Source organism: Corvus brachyrhynchos, unplaced genomic scaffold (assembly GCF_000691975.1).
Source record: "Corvus brachyrhynchos isolate BGI_N302 unplaced genomic scaffold, ASM69197v1 scaffold223, whole genome shotgun sequence".
NCBI lineage: Eukaryota > Metazoa > Chordata > Aves > Passeriformes > Corvidae > Corvus > Corvus brachyrhynchos.
Window position 1 is genome coordinate 3,899,154 of NW_008237174.1, and position 14,437 is coordinate 3,913,590.

A 14,437-nucleotide genomic window follows, 5' to 3' on the forward strand; every position below is an offset into this window, starting at 1 on the left:
ATAGGATTGTGGAATGCATTTTTAAGCTTTACTGTGTGAAATGCACATGTAAACGATGAAGCTTCACTCCTGCACAGAGGCCATGAGATGTACTTCAGACCTTTCATTGCCCTTGGTGAAAGCTGGCCAAGAGATGGTTTTGGCAGTGGGGCTTTGGCTTCAGACTGGGAGCAGAGTATGCATTTTTGAGGTTTAACTTCAGAAGGATTAAAGTGGCAGTGTGGACAGTGCTGAAATAGTTTGCCTGTGTGTGGCTGTGTATTTCTCCATGACATTTCCATGCTTGTCTTTGGTCCTGCTCTGTTCACATGAAGTTTTATTTTTCATAGACTACAACTAGCAATTTGAGATATTAGGGAACTATTATTGTTAGTGGCAGAGTGACTTTTGTCATTGTTTAAAACAGGGAAAATGTTGGATGAAGACTACACAAGCAATTTCTTATACATAAAGTGGTCCAGATTGTAGGTGCTCAACTTTTAAAAGCTATGGGATTATATAATGATGAAAAGCCAGACTGGCAATTTTTGAAATGAACTAATGTGTCTGTATAAATAATCATTCTTACAAAAGGATCTAGAACTTTGTAGAAACAATAATTCCCCAACTCCCTTTTAAAAAACTGTATGACACTGACATTTTGTGCATAATGGACCGCTTATTTTGGCTGACCAGGCTTACTAAACATATAAAGTTTTTTTCTGAAAAGTAGTAGCTAGGATCAAAACGTGCTCTTTCTAGAGTTTGAATTACTGTTATGTGTTTTGTCAATATTTAAGATTCCCTATAAAAGGAAACATTGTCCTTCATTTACAGAAAGACAACCAATCCAAAGGTTAAATCTCATGCATCAGGTTTGAAAGCTAGGGATGAACTGCTGAGTAGGCACAAATTGATGTGGCTTCACTGATCTCAGTGGGAACTGTTCTGTGCTGGCTGAAGTTCTGTCCTTCACCAGTTTTGTTGTAAACTGAATCACAGTTGTAGTAATAAGCATTTCTGGCTTCCTGTCTTTAAACATAAGGTTTCCACTTCACATCAGTTTTTAAGAAACTGTTTAATAAATAAAATGCTTTAGAACTGAGAATAATTTGCTGATGGTAACAAATAAGAACAGTAGGTGTGATCCTAAGCTGTGTTCTCCACTGAGCCCTCTTGAAGTGGGTGAAATTGCAAAGCATGTCTGAAGTGCAGTGATGTAAAAGGGATGATATGGAAAGAGATGAGTATCAGACAAGAAAGTGCACAAGAGCTGAAGCACTGAGATGCCCCTCTGCAAGGGAAGAACAAACGACCACAGAAAGTTCCACAATGATTATGAAAGATGATCTAATTAAAACCTGTCTTCCAGCAACCAAATGAAGACAAAGTTACCACTACAGAATCATGTATTGTTCTGACAGTTACCTAAAGATAATGGTAATCACTGGACTAGGTTCTTCTCTTTATCACAGTATTATTTTCATGGGTTTGTGGCCTAGTGTCAGTGGGAATTTGGAGCAACATGTAACTCTGTTCCTTATATGTTAGTATTAAGTAAAACATAAATCAGAATAAGCATGCCAAGGTGTGAAACTATGAGTATAGAATTCCAAGCCAAAGTTGTTCCAGATGTTGTGAATCGGTTTTTGTAAGAAAATTTGGCATTTGATGCAGTTCTTGAGATGCAAAACTCCCAGGGTCTTATGTAAGTTATGCACACTGAGGCTGTAGAATTAGGCCTCATAATTGTAAAATCTGCCAAAACAGCGGCTTGGCATGTCAGCATAATCTTTTAGTTCTTGGCATCTACTCTGTTCTGGTGTGTAGTTCAGATCTGAAGAAAATTCTATTGGGATGAGATGGAGAAGAGAAACATGAGAGAAGTGTTCATTAACCTTTCCCCTCCATAACAAGAGTTGGAGAGCTTTAGCTTGAAGTGTTGGTGATCATTCACACAGCTTCATCTGTGAAGTAAATACACAAGCTTTTATCTTTAAATTACTTAAGTGCTGCAGTTACAGTTAGTTAGAACATTGCATCGAATACCACAAATACGGGTGGGCAAGAAAGTGTTGACTTTCTACAAATGAAAATCATTCAGTTGGTTGATTGCTGTTAGAATTAAAGGCAAACATTAGCAAATGCATTATTACTGAGGCAAGCAGTAGGAATCAAAAGGCTCAACTGCAGTGCAGAAACAAAGCAAAGCAGGCTCCGGTGTGCTGATTCCTCTGAAGCCACAGAAGATAAATGAGCTGAGGTAGAGACAGGGCAGAATACAAAGCTTTGTCTGAAAGCTAAGAAAAAAACCAAAACCAACTTAAAAAGGCTCAAAAACAATCATAAAACTTTTTAACTTGGCTGCAAGGAAGACTTATCTAGAAGATAAAATACAAGTAGAGAAAGGGAGATAAACAAAATTTTTCACTTGTTTTAGGTTCCATGAGCATCAAAACAGTCTTTTTTTTTTTTTTTGTCACAGGTAAACAGAATGAAATATTTGGTTCATTTCTTTCTGTTTGTAGAGAGTCACTCAGATGTGCATTTAAATTGCTTTGGGTTCTTTTTTTTCCTCCCTTTCCTTAATGCTCCACTGTTTGTAAAGTTGTGCCAATATGTATCAATTGTTTTTGCCCTTGCCTTTACTTGCTTGTATTTGGAATTTTAGTGAAGCTAAAATAGCTTGTTTTGTTTCTATAATGTTTCCAATGACATTCCATATTATGTTTCCAGCACAGTAAGTTGTATTACTGGTTGATAAAATCTTACATTTGTTTGGTTTTTTAATCACAATTAAAAAAAAAAAAAAATTGCAGGTCTGTACCTGGAGGCAACAACAACAGCATATAACCAGTTCAAGGGAAATTTTGTAAGATCATTTAAAAATCAATTTTTTAATATAAGAAATTTGACATTGTTTTTTCAAGTGGATTTAATGAAAGTATTTGGCACCTTGCTTTTGGTTTGTGCATTATTTGGGATCTTTGTTGGTGAATGTTAGCATGGTGCTGTGTTCTTCTGTAACCCACAGAATTTTACCTGCAGGTATTTTTAATAATTCTACTGGGAACCACAGCACCATTTTTGTCAAATGTCAGCTTCCCTATACCTAAAGCCTCTATATCATTGGAAGTTTGAGATTTAATAGTTCTGCTGAGTTGAAAGTAGGAGTAATACCGTTATCAAAAGGAAACCATTCCTGGTTTTTTGGTATGGCTCTGTTCTAATTCAGAAAGGACCAAGACAAAAAAGTACTGCTGCTGTAATATACTTCTGTACAGCAAAGGTGCTGTAACTTCCCCGCTGTGGAACATGGGTAGCCCAGCAGAGTTAGAACTTCTCTCTGTGATGTTGTCCAACACTGGTACTTGCTGGATCTCCATGTGTCCTGTGCTGATGATTGTAAGTAAATTGCTTTTAGTTCAAGTGTGGCACTAGTCAATATTGAAGTGTATCATGGTGGCATACTTGTTCTGATAACATTCTGACTGCTTAGTGCTGCTGATCTCTTGCACAGATAGGGCAGAGAGAAAGGAGATGAGTCTAGGACTGGAAAGCAAATGGGTTTTGATAAAATTGAATATCTGACACATTTCCCTTCTGAAAAGATATGGAGAAGAGTTTGTGTTCTTTCAATGCAGAACAAAGACTAATTTCAAACCTTGAAGGTTTGTTGGGAAACAGAGCTGTCATTTTTTGGGAGCTCTGTAATTTTTAGAATAGCTTGTCCATAACGCTGAATTGTGTAACGTAGAAAAGCTGGGTATAATATGTGGATTGCATGATTGCTTTTCTGAGAGGAATTACTGTAAAGTGCTGAATTGTGTAACATAGAAAAGCTGGGTATAATATGTGGATTTCATGATTGCTTTTCTGAGAGGAATTACTGTAAAGGCACAACATTTCCCCACTCTAAGAAATGGAGGTACTCCAGCCTTTGATTCTGCTGCCACAGCCACACAGGTGTGCTGAAATAATCAAGTTTGTTGCTATTTTCTGATAGCAAACCATACTTAAAGGTTTTTTTTCTCCATGTAACCTCCTTTTCCTCTCCTAGAATTGTCAGGAGGAAATTGAGAGAATTTTTCCCTTCCTATAACTGATCTTACAGTTAGTACAGTGGGATTTTTGTGGACAAACAAAGTGGTCAGTGGAGTGTGGGGTTTGTGCTTTGGGGAGGCATTGCAGGGTCACTCTTCCCTCAAGGGAATTCCCTCTGTGCCCACACAGTGCCGGTACTCTGGCTCTTTGCAAGCGGGGCAATTTCACCAGGCCATGGAATGAGGTCAGCTGCAGTCCCTCAGTGCCAGGCAGATGCCTGCCTTCCCTGAGTACCTGACACTGCCATCCTCCTCAAGGACTGTTGAGGCACAACATGGTTTTAATTTAAAACAAAACCAAAATATTTTTTTGTTCATACTTGTACACTTTTTTTAGGACATGCAATATTGTATTTTAGAGAATAAAAATTAAATGTGCTGTAAATGTCACATTTTACCCATTTTTTGACAATGGTTTCTGTTATGTTTGTCAACTAGAAGATTTCTTTCTCTCATCCCTCACTAGTCTAGTTTTTAGTGACTTGGCTAGAAGATTATTTAATCTGTTTTATATAAACTTTGACATGATACAATGAGGCATAAATATAATGCTTAAAATCTTGATTTCAGTATCATTTAATATAAAGGATCTTTTACAAAGCCGTATTGTGCAGTGCAAAGCATCAAGACTTTCATCCATCTTTATTGTTCCTCATTGAGGCCCAGCTCCACACTTGCATGCCAGATGGCAACTGTAGAGGAGTTTCAAGTTATAGCAGCAATAGATGAGAGGATAAGTGCCTCTTGAGAAAGGAAAGCCAGATTGCATATTCCTTTCAATTGCACCTGATGACTTATTGCCAGTCACTAATTGGTTTGTCCATACACAGGCAATTCAGAATCCAGCAGCAGTGCCTGACTTTATCGGGAGCTCTGTTCTTCCTGCAGAGATCGCTGGTAAAATAAACCCTTGCAGAGAAAAATATTTTATATGAAGCTCTGGGAAAAGCAGACCTAAGGGGTTTTTTTGGTTGTTGGGTTTTTTGTTATGTGTGGGGTTTTTTTTTTGTTTTTGCTTTTGCTTGGTTTTTTCCTTTTTATAACTACTGTGTCAAGATTTTTTCCTTGAAATCTTGTGTAACTGTCCTTGTTAGTTATTACTGCAAAATAGCATAGCTGGCTGTGATGTGCTAACAGCTGACAATATATGCATATTTAAAACAGAGACAGAAATGGTAAGTAGAGCTTGGTCTATTTTTCATTAAAGATATGAATGTTTTCATTAAAATCTTCCTTTCCCATGTATTTTTGAGTGCATTTTCATTTTAGTCCTGGATGGGGCATTTGACTTATTTAGACAGCATCCAGACAACCAAGAGAGCCAGCTATGAAAAACACAAAGTAACTCAGGAATGAGAAACTGCTGGTTATTTTCACTACTTCGAGGCCATCAGCAGCTGAAGTGTCTCTAGAGCTGTAGAGCGGTGTTGGTGCTTGCCATTGTTGTTGATGAAAGACAAAATCTGTATGTGATGGTACAGCATACAGCCAAGCTTGTAATAAGCCCTTTAAAAGGTGAAGTATCCACTTAGGAAACAGCATCCCTCATGCTGTGAAATGTCAGTAATTTTCCAGCTAATGCAGAACTAGAATTATCTCCTGAACTCGTCAGTTGAAAACATTTTCTCTGAGTGTGTTTTACTGAATGCAGTGACAACATAACAGTTATGTGGGAACAGAAAAAAACCCAGCTGTCTGTGTTACAAATGATTATTAGTTGTCCTGAAGAGAAAATACAAGGAAAAAGAGGCTATGCAATTAAGATCTTCAGTGTCCACTGTCTTTGTTGCCCATGTGTCTGTAATCACAATCCCAACAAAACCAGAAGTGGAGGTGTGAGTGTGCAGCATATCAGGGCTGTAACACCATACAAGTAGGTAAAGAGCACATCTTGTTAAATAAACATGAATTAAATAAATCTCTGGGAATCAATGGTACTTATCAAAGGTATTCTCAGCAAAGAAGGGTGTGAAAGAGTGGATATATTCCTAAATACAGCAGAACCACATTAAAGATGGGGAGAGACCACTGGGGAGATTCCCAACACTTCAACTGGACTGTGAATTGAGTTCACATCTTGTAAGTTATTGTTTTCTTCAGAAAATCACTAAATTGACCTTTCCTGTTGGGGGCCCCACCCCCAAAAGATAAAATCACAGACAAGCATCCAATCAACAATGAAGCTGTTTAACACTTGGATAGCTCTGTAGTCAAACCCACAGTCTGCAGGGAAATTAAACTTAGACATCTCAAATGTGTTAGAAAACAATGAATGTAGATTCCTAAAAATCCTAGTTTAGGTCTTTTCAGTGTTTTATTTTGTTTTTCCTCCAGACCTAATGGATAATGGGGTACTTGCAGTGGCCCCACCTCTAGAGCTGAGCTAATGGCTTGCAGCTGACATGACTTGAAATTCTCTAGATATGAAGAAATTCTGTTGTTCATCAACAACCACAGGTGGGTGAAAAAAGCACTTGTTTAGCTGAACACTCTCTCTTTTGGGTCTGATAGCAGCAATGAAGGGTCAGTACAGGGGGTGTCTACAGCTACTCCTTAAGTAGAACAAATGTTGGGGATTCCCTGAGTTTGTGTGAGTGAGTGACTGCTGTGATAGTGCATCCCTCAGGATGGGGCTTTGGGAACAGTGCACTCATCTGGGATCTCTGGAGAGTGATCGCTGTAGTGGGGTCTATCTTAGCTGCAGCAAAACTGCAACCTAATTTGATAAATGCCTCTCAAAACATAGCTATGTATTGGTGGATAAAAATGTTTGGGGTACTTTGTGTTCTAAAGGATTTCTTAAACCCTCTGAGAGAAAACAAATAACTGCAAAGTATGGGGAAAAGTCTGTTATGGTTTGAAGTGAACACATTTAGAGGTGAAACCCAAGTATTTTGGAGGAATGGCTGTGAAGATGGCAAAAATTAAGGTAAGATTGCAAAGAGATGTTTGAAATGGTTTTCTGCTTTGTAGTGCTTTGAAGATAAACACTTCCTAATAACAAGAATGGTGAAGTAATACCCGAGTCTGTATCTGAAATCTCTTAAAATGTTAAATTGAACATTATCAGTTATTTACCATGACAAGATTTATGTCAGCCTGTATATGTTATAAGGTAGTGTAACAGGTTAAGATTATTAGATAGAAGCAACCCTTCACCAGATTTGGTTGGTGACAAATCTACATTTGTGATTTTACAAATCAGTCTAAGTAACAGATGCTTTACTTCAGGGCATTGCTGCTTTACTTGTGAGGGATTAGGCATTGGTTATAGTTGGAGGAAATTCAGCAGCACTATTGGGCCAATAGTGCACTTGTGGCAAAGTGACAAAAATAATTTGTATGTGAATTTATTGCTCTTGAAGGTGCTGGCTTGAATGATGTAATATACAACAAATTTAGACATGCAGCTTCCAAAGATGGAAAAGTAGTTTGGTTACTGTACAGCTAACAGAGAATTTTTCCCAATGGAGAAAAAATTACTGCTCTTTCTCCTTAAGTGCCATTTATTGAAAATTTTAGAGATTGTTTTCTTCAGTCTTATTTTTCATTCTGGGCTGAATTCCATGGAGTTGTGAGACCTAGATCAGTGAGTTTGTGCATGAAACCACCCATGCTGGTTGACCTTGGTTAAAATTGTTAGGCGAGGACAGAGGTGATGGAGATGCTTATTTTTTTGTGAGATGGAACATCCTACATTTAAGACTAAGCCCCCTGTTCAGAAGACCTTTTCTTCCTAAGTTGGCAGTGATGGGATTATAGCTCTGCATGAACAATGGGGACCTTCTTGTGCTTACTGTTGTGCCACATAGATATTGGTGTGTCTGAGTAACAGCAACAGTTTTGGTGGATTTTTTAAACTTGATATTTTAAATACTGTAACCACAGTTTTTGTTTGTTAGTGTGACACGTCACACACATCTTTGCAGATACAGCAGTGAGTGATTTGTTTTCGAGGTCAAACTTGTTACAGAAGGGGCTGTTTCCTTGATAGGTTCAAGGTGCTTTTCAATGAATCATTGCTCTAATAAATCATATTGTATATATACTAGCATATCCAAATTAGGATATTAATTTCCAAGCAATGCCTGTCATGAATATGTAGTTTAAAAAACCTGAGATGAATAAAGCATATGGCCTTTACATTTCAAGACCGTATCTGTAATTCACTGTACTTTCTTCTTGATACACAGACAAAGGTGAATTGGTTCCAGACAAAAATGCATCAATGCTCTATTGAACAGTCAATTATTAAACTTGTAATGGAATCTATGGTTATCAAGGCATGCTCAGTATGTGCATAGAGTACATAATTTGCCCAAGAATGGAGAGGAATTGGTCTATTTTGAAAAAATTATATTAACATGGAATTAAAACAAGTTATTGCTTCTGCTGTACAGTACAATGAATGGGCTTACTTGACTTCATTAACCATCCCGAGGAGCTAATTTCAGAGTCTTATTATATGTACAAAACTAGAAAAAATAGCAGTAAACAACATTATTTTCCTTGCCCTCAAGAAATAATCTATCCAATTTACAATGTTCTATTTTGTGGAGAAATCATGTTTTTGACAAGTGTACACAAAGGTAAATGTTACCACATAAATGTCCTGGCAACACTGCGACTTGCTTGAATACAATAAAAAAGGTAAATTATTGCTGAACAGTGAGGAAAATATTTCATGAATGTCACCTGGATGAGGTTTTAAGTATTATTCATTTCCCTAAATTTTATTCAGGAGAAAAAGTATTTGACTGTTGACAGTTGACATTGTCATCAAACTATAAACATCATTCAATCTGTGGCTGTTTATTATTTTACTGCAATTATGTCTCATGATTGCTGCATTGGACCATTCATCTATTGCATATTTTTGCTTAGCATTAGGCAAGCTGCAGATTTATTGCAGTGTGTTAAAGGCACCATTTGAATCAACAGACAGGTGGGTTTCAGGAAAACTTCATTCTCAGTTTTATTAAATGTAATTATGAATATAGTTGATTGCGATATTCCTCTATATAATTTCATGGTTTATTAAAAAAAGTATTTTATGTGACTTCCAAAAATAATTTTTACTAATATTTTTTGTGGCATAAGTGATTATAGTTATTTGCATGTGCTAATAAAAATTGCAAAATCTCGCTTTAGTGAGATTCAACAGTTTGCCATTAATTTATTTTCAAAAAAGACCTGGAGAGTATGTGAGATGATACCCAGTTATTACTGATATTTCATGTATATTAAACAGGAAATATGAGTGATGGAGACTTTATATGTCTAAATTGATATATCCAACATAAAGGAAAAATTATGTATTAAAGGAAATTAGGTAACTGTAAGATATTGCAAAAATTTCTTGGCTAATTAGATAACAAGGACAACTTCATTTATCTGCATGAAAGGAGAGGAACAGAGAGGCAGAACTTCAGAAGTGAAAAATGTCTGTATGTTGCTTTCAGAGATACCTTTTCCTCTAGAAATTGGAATTTCTGTTGGAATTGGAATGCAAAAGTTAGACCTTGATTCTGCAATCCATTATTCTTTAGGGAATTCCTGTTAACATGTTGGCCCTTACTGCGGGATGGCTCTTTTGTGAGAGATGCTTAGGACCAGAATGATTTTATGTGCAAAAAAATTTTTAGCTGAATTACTGTATGCAGAAGAAAAGTTTGCAAAGGAGGTAGGATAACGTTTCTCGATTTCTGCATAAGGCATTTAAATGCATCTCTATGTGGATGATGCAAATGGGAGTTTTGCTGCAGTGCAACACAGGGAGAAGCAGCTGTGACTGTAAAAGCTGGTGTCTCATGTTTCTCTTGATGGCTCCAGTCACACTCAGCCATTTAAAATGGTTATCTGCAGTAGTCTGATATCTTGTGATAACTTCTTGAAGTTAACTCAAAGAGAGTAGACTTTAAGAAAAGATTTTAACAAAAACTTAAAAAAAGGGGTGCAGTTAAAATTACCGGTCCAAATCCTCAACATGCACCACACCATTAAATCCTAACCCCCAGGCATCGATGTCCCAACAGAGCTCTGAGCAGAAATCTCTGTGGCTACCCAGTCACTCTGCTGGGATTCTGCGAGGGAGGCCTGCGGGTGGGAACCTGCTATCAATAGTGATGAACTTCAGGCACCTGCAGCCAAGGCATTTGCCAGAGCTGTCAATTACCTCAGCTGTCACTGATGAGCTCCTTTATCCTTCTGCTCCAGTCATTGATCAAGCAACTTCTGATGCTGTTTTCTGAGTACCTTGTTGATACTGCAGCAGATGTAATTGCCTGCTATTAAGATTGATGCTGTTACTTCTATTGACCTTTCAGGATTGTTTTGTTCCTCTGGAAGAAAAGGATATTTTGTTAGCTATGGGGTCCTTATGATTAATGATGTGATCAGAGTACAGGGGGAACTGTCTGGAATGTGAAACAATCTGGGTATGAAGGAGGGGCTCAGTCCCTGAGATTTTTTTTTTTTTTGCTCATATTTTTGTAGCTGCAGGTATAAACCTCAGAATAAGGCCACGTCTGCCTAGTTGTACTTCAGGCTATGGTTGTATCTTGCATCAAAAGCCATTCAGGAGGGAGATACTATCCCTAAAACTTTCTTGTGGATATTTTGTCGTATCCTCTCAAAGAAAAGACACAATTCCACTCACAAGTTCACTGAGTCCTTGGGGAAGTCCTGAGGTAGTTCAGATGTTTGGGAACAATGTGTCCTCACGGTGGCCTCAGTACCTCAGATGAGAAGGGAAGATGTGACCAGTTACTTCTCTGCCCCCTAATGTGAAATCTGTGTGCTCTTCTGTTGCCTGTTTGGTTCTTGGGGAAAGTGGTTGAGTTCTGTCCCCAAACAAACCTTTGTCTCCAGGGGACCCAAGAGAGTCTGAAAAGATATCTCAGTACCCCTCTTTAGCTCAGCTCTCATTGTGCTTGCAGTTTACCCCCTTCTTTTCACTGAGCTTTATGGTTTTGCCAATCCACATTACCTCTGTTGATCTTTTCACATTCACTTTCCTCCTGCTCTACTGAGCACTTTTACTGTTTCCTCTAATGACTGCTTATGCTAATCTAGGAGATGTTTATAGTAAGAAAACTTCTCAAAATGTGCAATCATAATGATATGTGAGGCTTTTAATGCAGCAAGACAGACACGAAAATCATGATTTGCGTACCTTGTTTGTCGAAATTAAAAGCTAAGCTTTTGTTAGGCTAGTAGCTGTTTCAGCAGCAGGAGAAAGAAATTCAGCCCATTTAAAAAGGTTTTTCCTAAATACCTCTTGGATTACACAAGAAGAGAAGGGAAAGTGAAACAGTAATTCTGCTGAAAGCATTCATGAAGTACAGAGCAGACTTTTTGGCTTGCTTCTTTCTCCCCCTTAGGCATCTGTAATTCAAATAAACAAAAATCCAAAGCAGTGATTCCATTTGTCGCGTCATCCCCTGAGCTTTTCCAGGCTTTGGTATCTTTACCTCAGCAGAGCTTCAGCCATGTTGCTGGTTGTCCATGACTAACCCTGGTACACGAGGTCTGCCTCTCTGGATCCTGGTGCCTGCAGAGTCAAGGACTGCATTATGTCGAGTGATGCAACTTCGCTGTGGTGTCATTTCTTTGTTCTGCTTATTTTATAGAAAAAGTGAAGAACAGAATGTACAAAACTAGCCCTTCTTCTTTCTCCTGTCCTACCCAGACTTTTCTGGGCAGATGTGTTAAGACTCATCACAAATAGATTTTTTTCTTTTTAAGGCTCCAGTAAGTCCACACACCTCTGTACTGCTGGAAGCTGGTATTTGATTCCTTCCTGTTTTCAGTTTCTCTGCATTCCTCCCAGTAGTGGTGTTTGTTGGTAGCAGTGTGACCCCAGCACTGAGCCCTTGGAGTTGCATAAGTGACCAACTTCAGTGCCAGCTGCAGGACTAATAGTTGTTTGGAATTTAATACTGTAAACCCCAGTGGAAACAATGCGAGATTTCTTTGCAAGATAAAAGTTATGAACCTTCAAGGTAAAGCATGGCACTGAATAAAGAACTAGTTTAAGATATATGAAAAGAGCAGGGTCTCTTTGGAGAAAGGATTACTTGCATATGCAGAAAGGTTAAAACATTTGTGTCTTTACCTCTAATTGTTGTTTATGTATACAAGATAGACAACTAAACAACTGCAGAAAGGGCTGGCCTCTATCAGAAAGGAAGGGAAATCAGGCAGTAAACCAGTAGAAAGGAGGAGGAAAAATAACCCTGAAAACTTTAATGTATGTTGACATTGAAATGCAGGGAGTGAGTTTGGTAGTGCCATTTTTAGAATGACTCAATTTCTTTGCAATTTGCAGGAAATAGCACAATGAGGTGAACAGGATTGTAGAAGGAAAAGTATGCCTGATGTTCTTACATAGCTAATGAACTTTCCTTAAGAGAAGTTTTAAATTCCAAAAAATACTCAGAAAAAAATTTAAAAAGAAAGAATTAATTAAGTAATACCTGACTTAAATCTTTTCACATCTGAAATAAAGCTTCTTAACCCAAGAACACTCCAACCACCTATGGATATGGTATTCCCAGAAACAGGTATATTAGAGGAGGGTTTGGTCAAAAGAAACTTAATTAACATTTCATTTCTTCTTCCTGAACCTGTGCACAGCAACTCTGAATTGTGAGCAGGCAGTAAAGGGTTCTCTTTTACAGTTCTCTGCAGTGAAGGTGCAGGTGCTTGTATCTCTGAAATTGCTTTATGGAACTGAGTTCACATTTCCTACTAATTTGGCTTTCTTTAATCATGAATAATTACATTCAAAGAAGTAGTAGGAAAGGTGGTTTTCTTTTTGCCAAGACTTGCAATTCAATGAGGTTAATGACATTGGCACTACTTTATTCAAGAAATGAATTTGCCCTTAAGTTAGAATAAGAATTCTTCAAAAGAGGTGCTTGAAAAAACCTTGGGTAACTTTTTCTCCTATCAATCACTGGCACTTGTTACGGAGAAACTGATGGTCTTACAATGTGTTTTAGCTTTTCATTCGTTTGGGATAAGGATTTGTTTCTTAAGAAAGTAAAGGAGGAAGAAAAGGATATGGATTCTATTAAGGTAGATTAGTCTATAGCATCTAGATAAATTTATAAGGCTTGAGTTTGTGTGATTTGGCAAACGTAAAAGAGAAAACTTTTGAAAGAATAGAACCCCAAGTTTATGTCTCAGGCCAACCCTCTAGGGCTCTCCATGCCCTGCAGAAGTTCTGTAGCTGTCTGGTATCAGGCTTCTCTGTAGGAAGGTGACATTCTGGTGCCATCAGTACCAGTAAAAAAATCCTATTTTTCACATTTTCCTCTGACACATTTCTTTAGTAAACTATATAAATATTTTTGAATAGCATAACTGGAGTTTCTTATAGTAATTTTGAAAAAGGATTTTTAAAATTCCTCCTGTAAAAGAAGCTGTGTCAGGATGGGCTTAGAAGCAGCAAGGAACCTCAGAAAATATAATGTAGCTATCGTGAAATGTGACTGCCCCAGTCATAGAAAGGGTTAAAATAGGTTTCACCATCAGATACAAAAGTACAGAACATAATAAAGAATGACCAAGTCATGTCATTCCTTTTAGCAGTAATAAGTCAATGAATTCTTGATCTATGCAATTCAATGCTCTCCCTAAGCTGTGCAGTACACCGTACTTAAAATCAATAGTGAAAAAGGAGAGAAACTGTGCACAGGTAAAGCAACTGATATAAAAATTAGTAGGAAATTGTACCAGATGTTTGTAGGATGAAATTTATTGGTAGGTAGTTTCTACAAATGTATCATTCTGCAGCTTTATCTACTGCCTACCAACCTGAACTGTCTAAAAATGTAATTCTGTTCATGTATTTGTAAGTGAGGATGGAAAAAATCCCACCAAAAAAATTTCAAATATTCTGAATGCCTCTGTAGAGTCTATAATGGAATATATGTCAGTACAAATCAGTAAAATCCTTGTTAGCACTGAACTGGTGCCAGAAGTGTACCCTATACAGAAAGTTGAGTGAGTGATCATTTACTCCTCAGATACACTTACTGGATTAGCAGGAAAAGTACAGCTTGATTTTTGACACATTTAGAATAGAATTGTCTTTAGTGATGTTTTAAATGAAACATTGGCACTGCTAATAAGAAATCCATACAATTGTTCCAAAAAGCCCATAACTAAAGGAAATACGAAGCAGGGAAAAGCCAGATTTCATGCACTGGAGAACAGAGCACTAATAAGCTGCTTCGGAGAAAAGACTGAATAAATGAGAAATATAGGCTTGCAAAAATGCATTTACTTTGTAAGGAGGTGAGTGTTTGTGGTGTTTAGCCTGCATTTCCACACCAAATAGGAAAGAG

The 14,437-nt window shown here is 37.6% G+C and overlaps 1 protein-coding gene across 1 annotated transcript in view; it reads left to right on the forward strand.

Annotated features, from left to right (window-relative positions):
- Positions 1-6,439: 6,439 nt before the first annotated feature.
- The window catches only part of CLSTN2 (calsyntenin 2), a 415,955-nt gene continuing 407,957 nt past the window's right edge, over positions 6,440-14,437 (forward strand). The window contains exon 1 of the mRNA XM_017728846.1: positions 6,440-6,539. Coding sequence (XP_017584335.1) covers positions 6,506-6,539 — 34 coding nt within the window. The 5' untranslated portion in view covers positions 6,440-6,505. The remainder of the gene's footprint in view (positions 6,540-14,437) is intronic.